The sequence below is a fragment of the Myxocyprinus asiaticus genome, chromosome 30 (assembly GCF_019703515.2).
Source record: "Myxocyprinus asiaticus isolate MX2 ecotype Aquarium Trade chromosome 30, UBuf_Myxa_2, whole genome shotgun sequence".
Taxonomy (NCBI): domain Eukaryota; kingdom Metazoa; phylum Chordata; class Actinopteri; order Cypriniformes; family Catostomidae; genus Myxocyprinus; species Myxocyprinus asiaticus.
Window position 1 is genome coordinate 33413216 of NC_059373.1, and position 20739 is coordinate 33433954.

At 38.8% G+C, this 20739-nt stretch overlaps 1 protein-coding gene across 1 annotated transcript in view; it reads right to left on the bottom strand.

The window, feature by feature from the left end:
• The window catches only part of ints3 (integrator complex subunit 3), a 28479-nt gene extending 9186 nt beyond the window's left edge, over positions 1–19293 (bottom strand). Inside the window, exons 1-20 of the mRNA XM_051663521.1 lie at positions 18991–19293; positions 18343–18426; positions 17546–17629; positions 15021–15134; positions 14835–14919; positions 14685–14751; positions 13877–14018; positions 12673–12802; positions 12441–12538; positions 9711–9902; positions 9399–9486; positions 9202–9281; positions 8896–8987; positions 8643–8749; positions 8357–8476; positions 6115–6244; positions 5962–6016; positions 5772–5875; positions 4585–4749; positions 92–245 (exon numbers count right to left, since the gene is read on the bottom strand). Of these exons, the coding sequence (XP_051519481.1) occupies positions 92–245; positions 4585–4749; positions 5772–5875; positions 5962–6016; positions 6115–6244; positions 8357–8476; positions 8643–8749; positions 8896–8987; positions 9202–9281; positions 9399–9486; positions 9711–9902; positions 12441–12538; positions 12673–12802; positions 13877–14018; positions 14685–14751; positions 14835–14919; positions 15021–15134; positions 17546–17629; positions 18343–18426; positions 18991–19074 (2175 nt within the window). The 5' untranslated portion in view covers positions 19075–19293. The remainder of the gene's footprint in view (positions 1–91; positions 246–4584; positions 4750–5771; positions 5876–5961; positions 6017–6114; positions 6245–8356; positions 8477–8642; positions 8750–8895; positions 8988–9201; positions 9282–9398; positions 9487–9710; positions 9903–12440; positions 12539–12672; positions 12803–13876; positions 14019–14684; positions 14752–14834; positions 14920–15020; positions 15135–17545; positions 17630–18342; positions 18427–18990) is intronic.
• Between the last annotated feature and the right edge of the window lie 1446 nt (positions 19294–20739).

Genomic DNA, 20739 nt, shown 5'->3' on the forward strand with positions numbered 1-20739 from the left:
ACCAAAACAAGGGTTTAAGGGCAATCTGTTGCAGGCAGAAGGTATTTGGAGTATAAAGTGGCGTGCTTTGCGTGGTGTAATAATGGGTTACCTCTGTGTAGATGGACGGGGTGAGATAGCACAGTAGCCTCACATCATCCTCCTGACAGGCCTTCATGTCCATCATCAAGCATGTGTGCAGGTCACCCAGAGCAGTGGCCTGAGCAAACAACTCATACAGACTCATCTTTCCTGCTGCAGCTTTGCTGCAGGGATGCAAAATAAACAAATAAATCACTGTCAACTTTGAAAACAGTAGCCTTGCACTCAGATGTAGCCAATAAATTAGGAAAAACTATTTTAAGTTACACCAATACAGTGTCCTGTAATACAGCCACTATGATTTTGCCAAACAGGACGTGTTACAGGAACAACATTTATTTCAGACATAATCCTATCCCAAACCCTAACCACAACTAAGCCCTAAAATCAGAGGGAAATGATAGATTGATAAGAATGGTGCACAGGCCCTTAACCCAAGCCCTAAGCCAAACCCAACATTTACCCTACAAGCTGATAGGTTGATAGAAATGTTGTTCCAGGACCAACAAGGATGTTCACGCAAAATTAGGGGGCAGGGGACGGATTCACTAAACATTCTTAAGAAAATTCTTCTTAACTACCATTTTCTTCTTAATTTCTAATTTAAGAAAAAAACTTAAGCATTCAAATTCTCTATAAAAAAAAATGTTCTTAAAAATCGTTGTAAATAAAATCTTAAAGTTAGGATAACCTCACAGTTGTCTTAAATTCTAAAAGGTAAGATGTTTAATGAATTAACTTGGTTGTTTTAAATGTGATGCATTCTATCATGTTGAGTCTGAAGTCGCAACCTAGATAGCACACGTACATCTCCGAGATGTCTATTTTAGATCTTTTCATCTGGAAACTTCACAATCTAGTTAACATCTGCTAAACGTCTTAAAATGATCAGATTTAAAAACATTCTAAATCATAAATGACTCAAAGACATCTGCTGAATGTCTTACTGACATCAGAGATTAAATGTGTTGCAGATGAGCAAACAACCTAAAAAATATGTCTTCCAGATGAAAACACACATCAAACAGACGTCTCGGTGATGTACGTGTGCTATCAGGGAATGGGCTGTTTATGTAGAAATGTGATTTTAGACCAAAACACGTTTCTGACTGTTTTGTGTTTACTTATATTTTTATTTTCAGATTTCAAACCCTGTAAATGTTATCACCAATATTATAAACAATACATTTTGTTTTGAAGCTTCTTAATGTGGTGTCCAATCATGCTAATTCAAATGGATGCGCTGCATATAGCGCTCTCTTTCCGTGATCTTCAGAGTTCATAGAAACATAACTATAACATTAGAAAGCTGAGACTCTTTTTCACCTCCCATCCACATCCCTATTGGAGTTGAGCACAGCCTCTGTAACCCTTTCCCATTTACCCACCTCTTAATTTCCGAGGTTATATAATCAAGCTTCCCAAAGATAACTTTTTTCTTGCAGTGATTTCCTCAAGACCCTCTTGTCTACTAAAGTTTTTGTTTCTTAACTTTTCCTCCATGTCAAATTAAAAGTTATCAAATGGTTAGTAGCAAGTAAATTCTCCTATGTCAGTTAATGTCGTTAAACTAACACATCTCGCACACTTTACATAAAAAAAATAAAATATAAATGATCACGAGGTGCTTGCTATTAAAAACAAAAAGTTCAAAGATACATTTATTAGCAGGCTGATCAGACAATGTCAAAGACTGTCTTTTTATTCTTCAGAAAAAAAAATTGAGAACTTCTTATAATTTATCCTAAGAACTTTACATTATTTTCTTAAGAGCATTTTTGTGAATCCGGCCCCAGGTCACATGAGCTCCACCGTCTTCATTCCTATCGCTGTGCATTTGCATCATGTTAAACTCTGCTCATCTTTGCAGTGTCACCAATGGACCTGTTGCCTCAAATTGACAACTCTCAATCATTAACAAATTATTTCCTGTAGCTTTTTCACTGGAAATCGATGTCAGTGTGAATGACCCATAACTAGTGATGCACCGAAATGAAAATTCTTTGCCGAACCCCAAAATTCTGGACACACAGGGCTGAAAACCAAAACCCGAAAATTATAATTTTAAAAAGTAGACTATGTTTGGAATAATTGAACAAATTCAAAATGTTATTATTAGGGATGCACTGAAACCACTTTTATACTAAACCTTTCAGAATAAAATAGAGTAGACAGAAGAATTACATAAATAAATAAATAAATAAATAAATAGAGTAGACAATTAAGAAACCCTTTAGTGCTAGCTACTCTACTGGATTAATCTTCAGAGAACATGAAGCCAGTTCAATTGGCACTTTTATCACATTGTATGTGGACCCAGAATGTGGTATGGATTCTTTAGTGGATCTCTTGTGTTCATTTAAGTTGTGACAGGATATTACATTACTCAGTCAGTCAACTTAAATATTATTGTAATTTAATAATAATAAAAGTTCTAAAATATAATTCAATTTCAGTCGTAATTTCTCAACTTTAACCCTCTGGCTTTTATTTTGGCGGAACACTCCAAGAAGAACTTTGAGCTACGCTAAAAACATTAGCGTTTCACAAACCACGCATGCTGCTATGAGTGCATGTCAACAACAGAGCAGCACTCATTCACTAAAGCACGCTGCGCATGCAGTCTGTATATTTACTTATTAAACACATCCTTTGCAATTTACAGAAATACTGTATGACTTCAAGACACTTTGAAAATAATGCACGAGTCATATGGACTACTTTATGGTGCTTTTATGCTTCTTTAAAGGTGAAGTGTGTAACTTTTTTGATGTCAAAATTCGATCTAATATCACAGTTTATTGACAACTATAAGTAGGCCATTCGTGGATTTACCTCCCCCAAAAATATAAACACTGTGCCTCCCAGGCACTATCAAAACATTGTTTATATTTTGAGTGGCTCGCCCAGCTCCACCCATCCGTTTCTGGCTCAACATATAGCACGAGTTTGGACTGTGGCTACTTGTAGTAAAATGTTCAACCAGGAGAATATGTACGTCCACAGTGTTACAGAGGAAACGTAACTTAGCTTTGCCAAAATTCAAAGACTTGCTTAAAGACAAAAAGACAGAGAACGGAGTAAAACCAGAGTGAATGTAAGCTACACCAGAGACTATTTAGCTACACTCAAGTTAACTCATTACTGTTGAGCTTCAGATAAATTTGTGAGATACTCATAATATATATCGTTATGCTTACTAGTTACCAAGAAAATCCTACCTCATGTGCTGGATCCCCCGCACACCAGCTGACGTTCAATTCGGCAATGTTATTGGATGAGCCGATTCCTCTGAAACGCTTTCTGTCCGGTGTGTTTGTTATGATGTTAAACATTTATCACCTTTTATTTAGTATAGCTTATTTGTCCATAGGGAATCAGAAAGTGCAAAGGGTGTGATGAGTCTGAGGGGTGTTGGCTAAGGTTGTTTGAAAACATACTTTATTTTTGTAATTCCTTTTGATGCCACTAGTAGCGCAGAAATTACACACTTCACCTTTAGGGTGCTTTCACACTTGTTTCGATTGCTTGGACCGAACCAGAGTTCGTTTCCTCCCCCCTGCCCCCGCTGGTCTCTGTTCACATCATATTTTTTGGGTCCGAACTGCAGGCCGATTACGTCATCAGCGTACCACTGTAACTAGGCAACAGCTCAAGAAGACATCCTCTTCGCTGTGTTATTAAAGTATTCATCTCTTTGGATTTACCACCAAAACTTTACATGCACAAAACAACAATTATGTTTGTCTGCCACGGATGCATTGAATGTGCAATGATGTGAAGAATATTAGCGTTTGTCTGTCGCGAGCCCGTGGATGTGTTGCAAGAGATGTGAAGAATGTGAACTGCTCTCTGAATGTGATTTATTTGGACACAAGCTGGTATGAGAAACGCATTATACCATAATAATTGCGATCGGGAGCTGCAAAGACGTGAATAATAAGTCATCAATAAGGGTTCACTTCCATGATTTGGTACAACTGCGTCCATATCAGCAGCGAACCGCACTGGAGTTCACATGAACCGTACCCTAGACCACCTTTTCAAGTGGACTTTTTGTGGTGCGGTTCGTGGATGCGCAACCAAGTTCGGAAAACAGCGTTCACACCACCCAAACGAACCGAACTTTGACGCCATTCGAACTCAGGTGTGCACCAAAAGTGCTAGTGTGAAAGCACCCTTAATGTCATAATGGAGCTTGACAGTAACGACCATGACACACAATAACACACATAAACAGAATACTGGAAAACGCGCAATTAATGACCAAGAGAGCGATCACTTCACTTCTGGGGATGTGGACTTTAATGTTAAGCAAAAACAAAGATTTTTTTCCATGCGAGTGTTTCCATCACTGGATTTTAAAGTATCCGTTTCTGTTCAAATGTTGGCATTTTTTGCTATTTTCAGCTGAAACTTTTAAGCAGTCGAAATTTTGGTGAATCCCTACCCGTAACACAGAGAGATCTTGCTTGGACTAAACACTAAATGTCTGGCCCCCACCTGGCTTTGAGGTAGTACAGCAGATGATAACCAATTTTTGGCTGTTTCTGGTAGAGTTCAGCGAGCAGGTCCAGCAGAACTGAAAAGCCACTGTTATCCTCCTGCATCTGACACAAGTTCCTGAAGATCAGACACACTGGCTTACACACAGACTCCTCCAGTGACCTGCACACACCCACAGTAAATATTAGTCAACAACATAATTTGAGTAAAAGAAATATCTAGATATATTTATTGATTTTCATTTCCAAGTCCTTATTAATAGTAATAAAGAAGAATTGACAGAAGTAGAAGAAAAAAGTAGAGATAATTAGGCCTGTTGTGATTATTACATAACTGTCTGATTTATTACATTATAGATTTAATATTTTAGATTATTTAATATAATTAATATTATTTTAGGCCTATTGATTTAAAGCGTTCAGTGTGATTAATCATATAAAAAATAATGCTCTGCAAATATTTATATAGGCGATTAAATTATTTAATTAGCATGTCATGTAAATAATTTGATTAAAAATATTAACAGACTGACAGCCCTAATTATTTTCCATGTCATTCTAACCTGTGCAACATTTGTTGACAAAGAATAATAGCACAGAGCATGACGCACACCAGATCCAAACCCACGTTTCTCACATGAGCATCACTGCTCAATACTTTATGTCTGGAGCGTGTGTTAACCAGTGTTGTGTATGTTACTCCAAAAGTAATCCGCTAAAAAAATACTTTTCTAAAACTGCAATCACATTACTAATTACTTTTAAGTTACTTTCTAAAACACTTTCAACACAAGATTCCCCCACCCCTCAACGAATTCAAAATAATGTCTACATTTTATCTGTCCACTGTCGCTCGCAAGTTATCCAGATGTTTCTCCCTTACAGTGACCATTCAGCTCTCACAGAATTGCAAACAGACATACACAGTTCATATTTTATAGAAATATGTCTACCCAAAGTAATGTACTTAAAAGTAATTAACTGCATATCAGTGACTGTAATCTGATTACTAGAATTTAAAATACAATACGTCACACTACTGTTCTGACTAAAAAGTAATCAGATTGCAATAACTATTTACTTTGTAATCATATTACACTCAATACTTTCTCAAACCCCTTGGCCACATCTCTGACCAGGATAAATATTTGTTCGTCTGAATGAGTCAGACAGACACGTTCTTACTCTTCTGTTATCTCCTCAGGTAACACATCTCCCCTGAAGTGACTCTTAAACAGCTCCGCCATACAGGAAGCAAGAGTGGACATCTGCTCAGAGTCGAAATCCTCCTGAAAGAGAACATATGACCAGAACATGTGCATCATCAGCCATATCTAAAGCTCATACTGTATGCTTTACCCTGAGCAAAGCCCACCTCTAAAATAAGGTCCACAATTTCCTGCATGACCTCACACTGCGTCTCTGTGTCACTGAGAGATAGAGAGAGAGCAGAAAATGTGAGACTCATGCAGTTAAGATGCTAATATAGTTTTAATACAGGTTATTAATCATGCGTATCCAGACACACCTCCCTTTCTGCAGCTGTAGGACCCTCTCTTTCAGCGCTTCGTCTAACTGGTCCACAAAAGGTGTGATGTCAGCGGGTTCATCGATGAAGGTCTCCTTGAGCTGGTGGAACCTAAACTCACGTTTTTTACCTTGGGATGAACAATCAAAAGCAAAAGATAATTTCATGATGGCAGTGACATTAACTGGATAAACACCTGGGCCATGGGGATCCTTTAGAGCCAGAGCCACTGATCTAGACTCTATTATGACTTTGAATAAATGATTAGCGTACACGAGGACTACAAAATACAAGATCCACTTAAACAGGAATGATGTTTTAAAACAGAGTCCTTTATTAGTCTTTAATTGATCGATCTAAAAAAAAAGATGTTGGTCAATGAAAACTGTGTTTACAGTAAAGCCTGAACCGCACTAGCAGACTCCAAACAACACAATTTTGGCCGAGGGTGTCACACATGCTGACTCGCTCTCTTCAGTCAGAGGCATGACATACTTGCCGATACAAAATGGTGGAGGGGTGACAAACATACAACTCACCCCAACTCTCTGATTCCCTGTCATGTGGAGCTAATAACAGGAGTACCACGTGAGCATAAACAATTGTAAAAGAGTGATTTAGGACGTTTTCAGACCTGCAACACTAGATTAGATCAGAAACAGGGGCTAAAACAGTTGCAAGGTTGCATTTTCTTCATTGTATGGTTTGCTTTCACAAGGTTATATTTCAAAACGGACCAAAACTGTTAATAAAAGTCAGATGTGAGCAAACTGTCCCCTCATTGGTCAGAATGTTTGTGCATCGATAAACCGGTTAAAATTATATACCTGTAAAAATGTGTCAATGGGTACAAATATTAGAGTATTGTTTATGTCACCGTAATGCAAAACTTTGCTGCATGGTACAGAAAGTGTGACAGTCAGAAGCTGCACTGCAAGTAAACATTATCTGACACTAGTTGCCATCTCTCTCTCGCGCCCAGACACTTACACACACACACACACACACACACACACACACACACACACACACACACACACACACACAGAAAGAGTGAAGCCATGTTTTTATCTGTTAAAAAGTTGCTGACGCAGCCCTACCTGTGATCGCAAAGATTGACCGATATCTAATATAGCCACCAAAAGGTAATATCCACATTTTGATGATGAATTAACGAATGCCATGTTCATATGCCTAAACGAACCAATCCAAGGGAGAAAACACACCAGGATCAGAAACAAATTCTCCAAATGAGCCAGGTGTCTGACTGAGTAACTTTACCTTGTGAAAGTGTGTGACTGTGTATTTATTCCCGAGGATTGTCGAAGAACGCATTCCCACAAGCGGTTTCAGTTATTGAAGAATTTGCGTTCGATAAAAACAGACCTCCACTTTCTAAAGTCATTTTAGTGTAGGAAAAAAAGGCAGGAAAAATGCTTGGTGACAGAATCACTTACAACCAGCGTTTTTGACTATATAGAGCTAAGTGCGATAAAAGCGTTCAGATCAGTTTGACGTAAAGAAGCAGCTCATTGTTTACTTGACGAGAACACAAGACACCGCCTCGGCGACAGAACGACTTTTTTCAAGCAAGCCGGAAGTTATTTTTCAGTTTTTGAAGCCATGAACTAAGCAGGGAGTCGCAACGGTCAGGTGATTAATGACCTCCCATTGACAGACGCTAATGCACGCTTTGTCTTCCTCCGCCTGGGTGGCAATTATGTAAATTAAGCTCACACCTGAAAATCACTGGTTAACGCACTTACAATAAAGTCTTTGGGGCAAGGTATTTTGAAGCAGAAATGTGAAGCTTGTATTTCTGTTAAGCACATATGAATTCTTCTGTACAAAAATATATATGTTATTTATACTATAAAGTTGTGTATATAATCCTTTCAGCAGTGGGATTAACTTTTTATTACTGACGTAATTCCAATGGGTGGAGTTTGCTTCCTATAAACAATGCTTTACGTGTAGTTTCATCACATTCCTTTCTGGTATCCTTTTGGATATGTGAAAGTTACAAGGTTTATCTGGCTTTACATGGTCATAACAGGAGATTTGTGCAGACGAGGTTAGTGAGCGATTTTTGTCAAACTAATTTCACGTCAACACAAATAATGTTTAAGTTGCGGTACTTTTGAAGTGGCTTCTGTTGTAAGTGCATTAATGAAAATGCTATTTTTGGTTGTGTCTAAACTTTTTTCTGTGAAAAAAATGCTTGAGCTAAAAGTGCACTAACCCTTGTTGTTCAACTCCTCCTCATCATCACTGAAGGTAGCATCTGTGTTGTCATAGCAACTGTCCTCCTTATCAAGCACATGATTGTCCATCTCCACTGTAACAGATTCCTCCATTTTTACTGCATGAGCAAAGAAAGTGTGTCCATAATTAAAACATGAGAAGCTTCTGGTGTCTCTACACATTTCAAACAATTGCCAGCATTTTTAGCATTGGCTTTTAAGTTTACAGACATCTTGTAATTTCACATTTCAACATGTAATGAGCACAGTGGGTGGAGCTCTGACCCTCTGTGGGCGGGGAAGGGGAACTGCAGAACTCTGGGAAGCGTTCTCTCAGCATGGACCGCAACTCACGGTCCAGTTTAGGGTTGTCGAACAGTGGTGCTAGGTGACTGAGAGAGGTAGAGATGTTGGGAATTATTATGCAGTCAAACAAGACAACTATTTTCAACAGTTTTCTGCAAGAGTTAGTGCAAATATTATTAGCTTGGCATTACAATCATTGCATCAATAAGAGATTGCCTTAACATGAACTCACGCCAGAACTCTCTTTTCCATGATGAAGTTGAGAGAGTTGAAGACGCCCTGCCGCACTTGACCCTCAAGAGCAGGGAAAAAGTTTGGGATGATCTGAAGTAGAAAAGAACAGTGGGGAAAGATAAGACAAATGAAAAAAAAAAAAAAAAACTAAGATCCCTAAGACAACTTTATAGACAATAAAACATTTTTATTTTTTTTTCATTCTGGCAAATTATAAAATCATGTTTAATCTAATACCTCATTCTATTATGGATGAAATAAACGAATTCTTAAATATGGTGGATACAAAGAGACATTTTCTTACCCGACACATGAAGTCTAGCAGTGTCGCTGTAATAGCCGGATGTGGCTTCATGGAGTGATGCATTACCAAAATAGCTGGTTCTAAAAAGAGAAAGAAAAATCAAAGGGAAAATCAAAAACAGCATCACTGAGGTTTGTGCATGTCTGTCTATGAAGTCACGGCTGAAAGACACACCAATGGGCTCTTGTCTCTCTTACCGATATTCATGATGCTGTCTTTCTCTGGGTTGAAGAAGAGCCAGTCATAGAACAAGGCTAGTTTGGCATTAGATGCAGCAACATTAGACTGGAGAGAAAAAAAAAAAAAAGAGAACACTGATATAGACCTATTCCATCAAATTAAATATTAGATAGAAAAAAAATTATAGATGAGATTAAGAAACAGTAGTTGTTTTAGGAAATGTGAGCCTCTCCCATGCCTTATTTTCTTAAAAGAGAGAATAAATGCATTACTAATTCATGATCAGTGATATTATTTTGAATCGATAACTGTTTCTAATGTCTGTTTACCGTGCAGGTAGTCAGCAGCCAGCCAATAATCGCCCAGCGAGGAAGAATGTCAGAGCTCAGCACCTCATTGGATGGATGAACCACACCGCATATATAACGGATGAGGTCACAGCGCAGTGATTGGCTCTCGGCTGTTGACAGGTACTGCCTCTGAAACCAGTCCTGATAGCGCTTTTGCTGCCCAAATCGAACCTGCAGCCAGGAGGAGTCAATTTAGTATGCGTGTGTAAATAGTGTGTGTCTTATGCGCATCTGTGAGCTTGTTTACATGGACACCAGAAAGCTGTTTATTGCCAGAAAGCTGCTTAGGACTAAAAAGCATCATACGCGTTTACATGCACCGTGTCATCGGCTTTCTCTTTACTCCCGTATACATGTAGCACAGCGAGTAATCAGCTTTCTCCACAGCAACGTATACACACGGACATGAGGGACAGTAGTCGATATTTTAAATTGGTGTGTATCAATTAGTGGTAACACTTTACAATAAGGTTCCATTCATTTACATTAGTTAATGCATTAGATATCATGAACAAACAACTAACAATATTATCTTTGTTAATGTTAGTTAATACAAATATAATTGTTCATTGTTAGTTCATAGTGCATTAATCAATGTTAACAAATACAAGTTTTGATTTTAAAAATGTGTTAGTATATGTTGAAATTAACATTAAGATTAATAAATGCTGTTAAAAGTCTTGTTTATAGTTAGTTCATTTTAACTAATGTTGTTAACTAATGTTAACAAATAGAACCTTACTGTAAAGTGTTACCTAATATACACTATATTGCCAAAAGTATTCGCTCATCTGCCTTTAGACACATATGAACTTAAGTGACATCCCATTCTTAATCCATAGGGTTTAATATAACGTCGGCCCACCCTTTGCAGCTATAACAGCTTCAACTCTTCTGGGAAGGCTTTCCATAAGGTTTAGGAGTGTGTTTATGGGAATTTTTGACCATTCTTCCAGAAGCGCATTTGTGAGGTCAGACACTGATGTTGGATGAGAAGGCCTGGCTCACAGTCTTCGCTCTAATTCATCCCAAAGGTGCTCTATCGGGTTGAGGTCAGGACTCTGTGCAGGCCAGTCAAGTTCTTCCACACCAAACTCGCTCATCCATGTCTTTATGGACCTTGCTTTGTGCACTGGTGCGCAGTCATGTTGGAACAGGAAGGGGCCATCCCCAAACTGTTCCCACAAAGTTGGGAGCATGGAATTGTCCAAAATCTCTTGGTATGCTGAAGCATTCAGAGTTCCTTTCACTGGAACTAAGGGGCCAAGCCCAGCTCCTGAAAAACAACCCCACACCATAATCCCCCTCCACCAAACTTCACAGTTGGCACAATGCAGTCAGACAAGTACCGTTCTCCTGGCAACCGCCAAACCCAGACTCGTCCATCAGATTGCCAGATGGAGAAGCGTGATTCGTCACTCCAGAGAACGCGTCTCCACTGCTCTAGAGTCCAGTGGCGGCATGCTTTACACCACTGCATCCGACGCTTTGCATTGCACTTGGTGATGTATGGCTTGGATGCAGCTGCTTGGCCATGGAAACCCATTCCATGAAGCTCTCTACGCACTGTTCTTGAGCTAATCTGAAGGCCACATGAACTTTGGAGGTCTGTAGCGATTGACTCTGCAGAAAGTTGGCGACCTCTGCGCACTATGTGCCTCAGCATCCGCTGACCCCGCTCTGTCATTTTACGTGGCCTACCACTTTGTGGCTGAGTTGCTGTCATTCCCAATCGCTTCCACTTTGTTATAATACCACTGACAGTTGACTGTGGAATATTTAGTAGAGAGGAAATTTCACGACTGGACTTGTTGCACAGGTGGCATCCTATCACAGTACCGCGCTGGAATTCACTGAGCTCCTGAGAGCGGCCCATTCTTTCACAAATGTTTGTAGAAGCAGTCTGCATGCCTAGGTGCTTCATTTTATACACCTGTGGCCATGGAAGTGATTGGAACACCTGAATTCAATTATTTGGATGGGTGAGCGAATACTTTTGGCAATATAGTGTAGTTTATAGTGTTTGTGATTTTAGTTTTTCCCACTGTACTCCAAGAAATGTTGAATTCTTTCTGCTGAGTTGACTTGCTGATCTGATCCTCTGTGGACATGGCTAGGAGCGTGTAATAAGTTTGATTACAAGTCTGGCAAATGTGGTACAATTTGAAAACGTAGAATCTGAACTTTCCACAGAACTCCATCACTTTTGCATTGATGTTACATACAATAACAATAAAATACATACAGCCTCCTTGTCGCAAATGAGCGCCACCTTTTGGTAATGATGTAAAAATATCCATTCATCCCGCACTTGTCATATATCAAATGAAAGCTCTCATTCTCAGTAATGTGACTATGCAGTTTATTTTTTTTGTCATAACACCATAGTTTGAATGTTTATCAAAAGAATCACAAAGTGAAATTTGATCTCTGTAAGACAATAAAGAGAAACATCGCATGTCTGCCCTTATCCCTGCTTCTGTATGTTTAAATGGCCACATAAGCCACATTCTCTGCGTGAAACCTAGGTGTAAAATGGCTTTCTCTCAATCCCTTAAGCAGTGTTAGGAAAAGGCGTTCTCATGTACATGACGCTTCAGAACTCTGCTTTCTGCAAAAACAGGTGCAAGTGCATGTAAACAGTCTTTCAAGTCTCTAACTACAATGTGGTTTCCATGTCATGTAGTACCAGAGTCAGTGTGTGTTTACCCGTGAGGTCATGAACAGTAGTTTGGTCTCCATGTCAGGTGTGAGGCGACAGGCCAGAAATTTGCGTGAGGTTCTAGAGGTGAGGAGCTGCAGTATACCTGCAAAAAAATATTTAAATACACACAATCATTTGATTACTGAATTAGAAAGCCGCAAATTCATTTTCACCACTGGGTACACTATTAATCTGTCAGAAATTAAACTATTACAGTATGAATTCACAGACACACACCAGTGAACTGTGGGTTGAGTGTCTGAGGATTGTGCAGCAGGTCTCTCCACAGTAACTCCATCTCTGGAATACGAGCCACATTCTGTAACAGCCTCACCAGATCCCTTCCAATAATAAAACACTCCATGAACTGTTAAAAAGACATACATATTTGGAATTATTGTATTCAATTGAGCAATTAAATACAACATTAAATTCCATTCACAAAGCATTTCATTTCTGGAAAGCAACATATTTCTGAGTGAAACTGATTAGAAGCAGGGAATAATGTAGGAAAAATGGGGATTTGCTTGGATGGAAACATAAAAAAAAAAACAAAAAAAAAAAAGGATTTTTTTTATGCCATATCAGCATCAAAGGCTATTTTCATGGCAAGATCAAAGCAGTTTAAGAAAATAAAAACAACTAAACTTCTTACCACTTTACAATAACAACGATACAAGATCTTTTATTTTGATTTTTTCCTGGTGAAACCTTTTCAAAAACATCCCTTAAAGAACTTTCTGAATATTACAGGTTGTGATATTATTGGTTCATTTTATTTTTCCCCGCCTACTTGGCCTTGATTACATCAGCAGAAAAGAAAAGTTGTTTCAGAGGTTGATAAATGCCATTACATTTCAGTGAAAGACTATGAAAACTGACATTTTGTTTTCTCTAAAATAACATGCAATGATGAATTGCACACACTAAAAACAAAAGGGTAGATTTTGATTTCATGTTCTCTTTTAATCTCAATTTACTCAATAAACATAACGTTGAATGGATGAGCACTGGCAGTCTAACTGTTAACAATCCCTGCTGGCTCAACTGAAGTTACAAGTTGAATCCCAAAAGGACTCTCAGGAACTGCTGACCCAGATACAGATTTTAAAAATCCAGTTTTAGTGCCCTTGAGCAAGATACTTAACCCCAGCCCGCTCTAAGGGAGCGTCCTTCATATTAGTCTATCATGATTCACTGTCAATGAGAAGCATATGTTAGTGGCTTGTAAATCCACAAAACAAAACCCACTGAACCTGTTTCCTATTGTGCCAACACTTTTAGTATGCAGCAAATCAAACAGGAAGCTACAGGCACACTATACATGCTCCTGACTTACCGAGCATTGGTGCTCACGTGAGCCACATGGGTTCGAATCCGACCAATGTCAAGTCCCGATCTCGTTCATTAGACTGTCCTTCTCTATCTCTGGGTCACTCACCCTCTCTCTGAGCAGGCCGATGCAGAAGTCCACCTCTCTCTGTCGAAGGGATAGCAGGCTGGGGATCCCGTGGTCCACGATGAGCCTCAGGTATGTGTATACAGACATTGCCACTAACATCCCACTCTTCACCACCCACTCTCTGTACATCAGACAAAGACATCTGAGTGAAGCAGGATATCAACACACAGCAGTAAAAACTACATTTCTAATAAAATGTCAATATGCACAGTGGGGTTCAAAAATCCACTAGTGAAAATGTAATGATTTTGCATTTTTATAATTTGAGTTATTTTTCATTACAAATCATATTATCAGCATAACTTGAGTGAATATTTAACAAAAAAAAATTAACATGAATTTCTTTGTATTTGCTTGTATTTGTCCCCCTTTTGCTTTAATGACAGCATACACTTGAGCTGGCAAAGACTCCACAAGTTTGAGCCAAACATGATGATTCATGTCATCCAGCATGATTTAAGAACATTCCAAAGAGCATCTTGTGTGCTTCAACGGAAGCAAGGAAATCTGACCTTTTGAACAAAGGAGTTAAAATGGTCAATGTCACAAATGTGCTCATTTGATTAGTGACCTAGAAAAAGCACAGAATCTTAAATATTTCTTTTTCATATAACTCTTCTTTGTTTTATAATTTTCCAAATCCATAAAACTATTTATTTGCGTGTTTAAATAACATTGTAAATCCCATATTTCAATGTCGCGGACCTCTGAACTCCACTGTATGTAGCTACTGCCCATAGTGCAACAGACTGTGGTCACATGCCGTTTGATTCACATCTTCTCTCACCTCTGGTCCACTAAGATCTCCAGCACGCTCTCAGCCAACCACAGGTTTTTATTGGAGATTTCTCCTCCTGCAGATTGCCGTAAGTTAGACACATGGTACAGGGATTTGCTGTAAATATGTGTTATAATTTGGATATGTGTGTAAACGCACCAGCGATCTGTTTCATAAGTGTCATAAGGACTCCATCTGCACCAATGACTCCACTCTTCACCAGCTCTCTGACCAACCACACCAGCTGCCCACACACACACAAGCCAAGATATCACTTATAAACATCACAAAAACAACTGATCCTTTCACTTCCACCAGAGTTAAAATCAGCAAACGGGAGCCCACCTGCGTGCGACACACATCCTGCAGTTTAAGGAACTTCTCCATGAGGATCTGGTTGATTTTTATGAGCACCACATTCATGCCGTCCCGGTTCAACAGCGTCAAGTCCCTGTAGCACTGCAGGACAGAATGTTGTTAATGGTGCAGGGTTCCCAGACTTTTTGACCAATGATTTTCCATTACCTTTTCACAACATTCATGGTTACTGGACACATTTTCTTTTTTTATTATTTATTGAGATGGCAGGCCCGGATTTTCATTTGTATTCCAGTTACCAGTCATTGGAATTTCTATATTTAAACAATCACACAGTGAACTCATGTCAGAGATTCTGAGATTTGAATTTTTACTCAACATAAGCATTCACAATTTTATCTAGCCATTGAAATATTTTGGAGCTGAGCAAAACAATAAACATGCACAATACTGTGCAAATATTTTAGGCAGTTGTGAAAAATGTTGTATCGTGTTTAAAAATAATGCAATGAATAAGTTTATTATTACAATTCATTTCATATAAAGTGCAGAAAAAAAACATTAAAAACTAAATCAATATTTAATCTGACCAACTGTGCCTTTAAAACAGCAAGACTTCTCCTTAATGGGCATGGCCATGAACATTTGGTATTTTCGTGCAAGCATGCACTAAGTCTAGGTGCAAGTGGGTTTGGAGAAATCACGCACACTCAAAGTGATAATGGGCTGGATGTGAGCATTTTAGCTTGTGTACAAATGTACAAAACGATTTGAAAAGAAACATGAAATGAAAATGGGGTGCCTGGGTCTCGACTTTGAATACAAAATACACGGAACAAAGCAAAAGGAAACTTTTACTTGTATAATGTGTATGACTTTCTTGTACAAATATTTATTGTACAAGTTCTCAAATTCAAATCGACAAGCTCTCGAGTTTTGCCTTTACTGGCGCGTAACTGGTCTGTAGACATGCTTTAAAACAGAGAATGTTGTGAAAACTGTCCGTGGAAAAGTTTATCCAAAATCAGACTTGACGTCGTTAAATGCATTATAAATGTAATTATGGCATATCATGGCTGAACTAAAGCAATAGTGACAGCACGAACATGACACCTCAGGACACACTGCTGCCAAATGTCAATTTCCTTCTGAGTGCGCGCTCACGAGACGCAACACGCAGTAAAAGACGAGGCTGAATCCAGCTTCTTAATCGCCAGCTTCTTATTCAGTAAAAGGATTGTGGTGCTTAAGTTCTTCTTCGCCACTAAATAACTCAATCTCTGGTGAGTAAAATCGGAATATTTACTAGCCAGTGGCTAATAACAGACATATTTTAGCCACATTGCATGACATTTAGTCGCATTTGCAAGTGGTTTACTCGCTATGTAGAGGGCTGATAATGACATTTTATCTGGTCCAATTCCTTCCACTGGCCCCTTTTGCAGTGACTTAATCACTCTACGAGTGGAAAAATACCAATACAAATTATATCATAAATACAATTGTAAACAAACTAATTTTTTTTGTTGGATTTTTCCCCTTTTTCTCCCAATTTGGAATGCCCAATTCCCAATGCGCTCTAAGTCCTCGTGGTCGCATAGTGATTCGCCTCAGTCCGGGTGGCGGTGGACGAATCCCAGTTGCCTCCGCGTCTGAGACAGTTAACCCGCGCATCTTATCACGTGGCTTGTTGAGCGTGTTGCCACAGAGACATAGTGCGTGTGGAGGCTTCACGCCATCCACCGCGGCAACCACGCTCAACTCACCACGCTCCCCACCGAAAACAAACCACATTACAGCGATCACGAGGAGGTTACCCCATGTGACTCTACCCTCCCTAGCAACCGGGCCAATTTGGTTGCTTAGGAGACCTGGCTGGAGTCACTCAGCACGTCCTGGGATTCGAACTAGTGAACTCCAGGGGTGGTAGCTAGTGTATTTTACCACTGAGCTACCCAGGCCCCCAACAAACAAAATAATAATAATGATAATAGAAAAATAAACCATGACCTCGAGAAAGTTCAACACAAATCTTATACATTTTTTGTTTCATAAGACGGCTACAACAGTGATCATCAGGGACATAATTTGATGTTCCACAATATTATCAGAGTTTGGACATTAACTTTATTACCAGCTGCTGGTGGAATCTCCAATCGGCAAATGTAGGAACTGAATTTAAACTTTGCGCTGAAAACAGAAAATTGCGCTTTGTGCAACTTTATTACCATACAATACATCCGCAGATAGCGCAAGCATTCCCACCCATGCCCACTTGCGCTGGCATGAAAATTGCTTTTAGAATTAGCACACTCACAAAAATGAGATAAGACTTTGCACATAGCGCTGCGCTTAGCACGCTCACGAAAATAGACTTTTGCACAGAACTACAGTACTGAAGAAATTTATAGAACAGACTTTTCCAGGCCTGGAAATCACAATTTGAAAATTCCCTGATATTGCCAGGAATTCCTTGTCTGTGGGAACTGTGATGTTGGGACATTGGGAAAACAGATACAAAGCATCTCAAAGTGTCTGTTGTGTTGTCGTACCCTCTGTGCTTGTGAGGTCTCTGTCAGCAGAAGAGTGAAGAGACCCAAACACACCTCCTCATGCTGCTGTGGACCCTTACATACCTACACACACACACACACACACACACAAACATCATCATCATCAAGCTACAATTAAAGCCAATTCAGTTTGATCAGCTCAATTTAAAATTAAGACTGGACATTAAATATACGTAGAAAATGGAATATCTGTAAATAGAAGAGAGAATATACGTTAAGGTAGATTACATATGTACAAAGACATAAATATTGTGTGCAACTGGATTTGAATCCTGTTCAATCAAGTGAGTGCAATGTTCACAGAAAAGATATAGAGTACACATTGATTTCTTTTTATAAATGTTCTTTTTTTGTCACTTTTATTAAGACAGAGAAAGGAGAAATGACAGATAATATTAGAGAGATGTGGGATCAGGGATCAGGACATGTTGCATGCCAGATTTGAATCTGTACTCCACACATAAGAACCCAAGTTTCCATGTCAGGGACTCTTCTAGCGCAACGATGCCATGTAAAACCCTTTAGCCGTGACTATATTAACAACGTCGCACAGCCACTCATACATTATTGCTTAATTATGACATCTTGTTTTCTTTAATGTCGTGCTGTCCAACTGTATGATGCGGGTGCATCTAAAATAATCTTGCAATTTATAAGGGATAAAAGCATTTTCTGGAACTCTACACTATGAACAATAACACTATGAGAGAATTAGGGAGTATAGATGAATAATAATATGAATGTCTTTAAAGTGGGTGTGGCCGATAAACACTCACGTGGGCAGTGAGGGCATCATTGGCTTCTCGCTCAGACAACCCATTGGTTATAGACGTGGTGATGCTCACACACCTCTCCAGGCGCTGAAACGAATACAAACACACACCAACTGATGAGCACATAACCAAACATATGAAAGATACAAAAATATCATGCCATAAAAAAATTTAAAAAAGAAAGAATACAAGGTAATAACAATACAATTCATAACAATGGTCATAAAATCCTCATGCTTTCATACATAAACTGCTGGACAGTCATACAACCATAATCTCATTAAAAGACGAAGACTAATATCATGATGGGCACCATCACTTCTCCCTTGAAAACTGCATCATGTGTCAGATCTCCACTCAGCATCTGCTTCCACTGCTGCCACAACACATTTCTCCTTTACACTGCAAAGATCACAATCAGCTCTCATTTCACTCTTATTTATCAGAGTTGGCATAAACTTGAGCCATGTCTTCAACTCTCACTCCTATCACAAGTGCTCCTGCCAGGCTGATAACATGTCAACTTTTCCATTCTGCATGTTCTTTTGTTATTTCATGAGTTTTCGCCATGCTTTTAACACAGAAGATGTGTTGTGGAGGAAGCACTGACACATATGTGTTTAAGAGCGACGGGAATGAGGCTCTCCCTACCTCTTCCAGCTCGTCTTTGGCGTCCAGGCTGGTGGACACCAGAAGGCGACCCTGTGCTTTCCCCTTCGCCGGAGAGGGCTCCATCTCCTCCCGCCTTGCTGCGCCCACACTCTCGGGAGCTTACGGGTGTTAAGGGCGCTGTTTGAAAGCTTTCCCTCAGAGTTTATTGGGTCTGTCGGGCCTATGTACTAGTTAACCCTCTCTCCGCCCAGTCGTAGGAGCCTACGGAGTGTTTACGACTCTTATTTCGCCCCCTGAGCGCGAGCACTCCAGTGTTATCCACAGTATCCTACTGTAACAATTCAACTTCCGGAGGGCATGGTGGCCTAGCGGAAGTGTTCCGAACGCGGAGGGGAAGGCGGAGCGAAGCGATTTTTATACCAATCGCGAGCTGGGTATTTTGATTGACGTGGGATTGAGCCAATCACGCCAATGCCACGGTCACCGAGACAAAAAGAAGCCCGTGTAACTTGACTAGAATGCTGCTCTCTTTGTAAACATGTGGGTTAAAAGTCTAATAACATTTGGGATGGGTTGAAGCGAACTAAACCTGTATAAACACCTACTGGTTTGGTTTTAAGTGTTTTAACAGCATGAGGCCACTCTATTGTTATGCAATTTTTCAAATGTGTTTATTAATATATGAACATAAAATAAAGCCATTCAAATTCATTATTTTATATATTAAATAGTTGGAAGACTGGACTTTGTTCTCAGGACAACAGTATTTTGTTGGCAGGTTGTCACATGTTGTGTAATTGTATGCAATTCAAACTGCAATTACTGTTTGCCAAAACGATGGTTTGACATTTTCTTTACCATTTGTTCTGTTACATGTCCTTTTGTTTCATATTTATTATAATAAGTCATTAAAAGACTATAATACTTTTTTAATACAGGTGTCTTTAAAATTATAATGTTGTGGAGAATGCTTTCTTTTGTTTTTACTCTAAGATAGATTTCTATTTTAAAGTATCTATTATAGAATATATATATATTTTTTAATCTGTACCTTTAACCCTTAGATGCAAACCAGGACCTCATTCCACCCACTGTACCTCTTCCATTTTTTTTTAGTTGTGCCCACACCTTAGTATTCCTCAACCTTTCTCTTCTGAATAGTGTAATATATATACAGCTCTGGAAAAAATGAAGAGACCACTGCAAAATTAGCAGTTTCTCTGGATTTATTTATAGGTTTGTGTTTGAGTAAAATGAATATTTTTGTTTTAATCTATAACGTACTGACACCATTTCTCCCAAATTCCAAATAAAAATATTGTCATTTAGAGCATTTATTTGCAGAAAATGACAACTGGTCAAAAGAACTAAAAAGATGCAGTATTTTCAGACATCGAATAATGCAAAGAAAACAAGTTCATATTCATTTTTAAACAACACAATAATAATAATAAATAAATAATAATAAAACTTAAGAAGAGTTAAAAAATCAATATTTGGTGTAATAACCCTGATTTTCAATCACAGCTTTCATGTGTCTTTTTTGTAATTAACATTTTTATTGATTCATATAAAATTACTGCACATGACAGTAAAACACTCAACACATATATAAAGAATCAACATTTTACATTTAAACCCCCCTAATACAATCCCACCCTGACCCCTAACGAACATCCCTGTGGTCCCACATAACACACACACACACACAATCCAAAAAAATATAAAATATATAAATAAATAAAATAATAATAAGCATACATGATTAAACTAAACTACACTTCCACA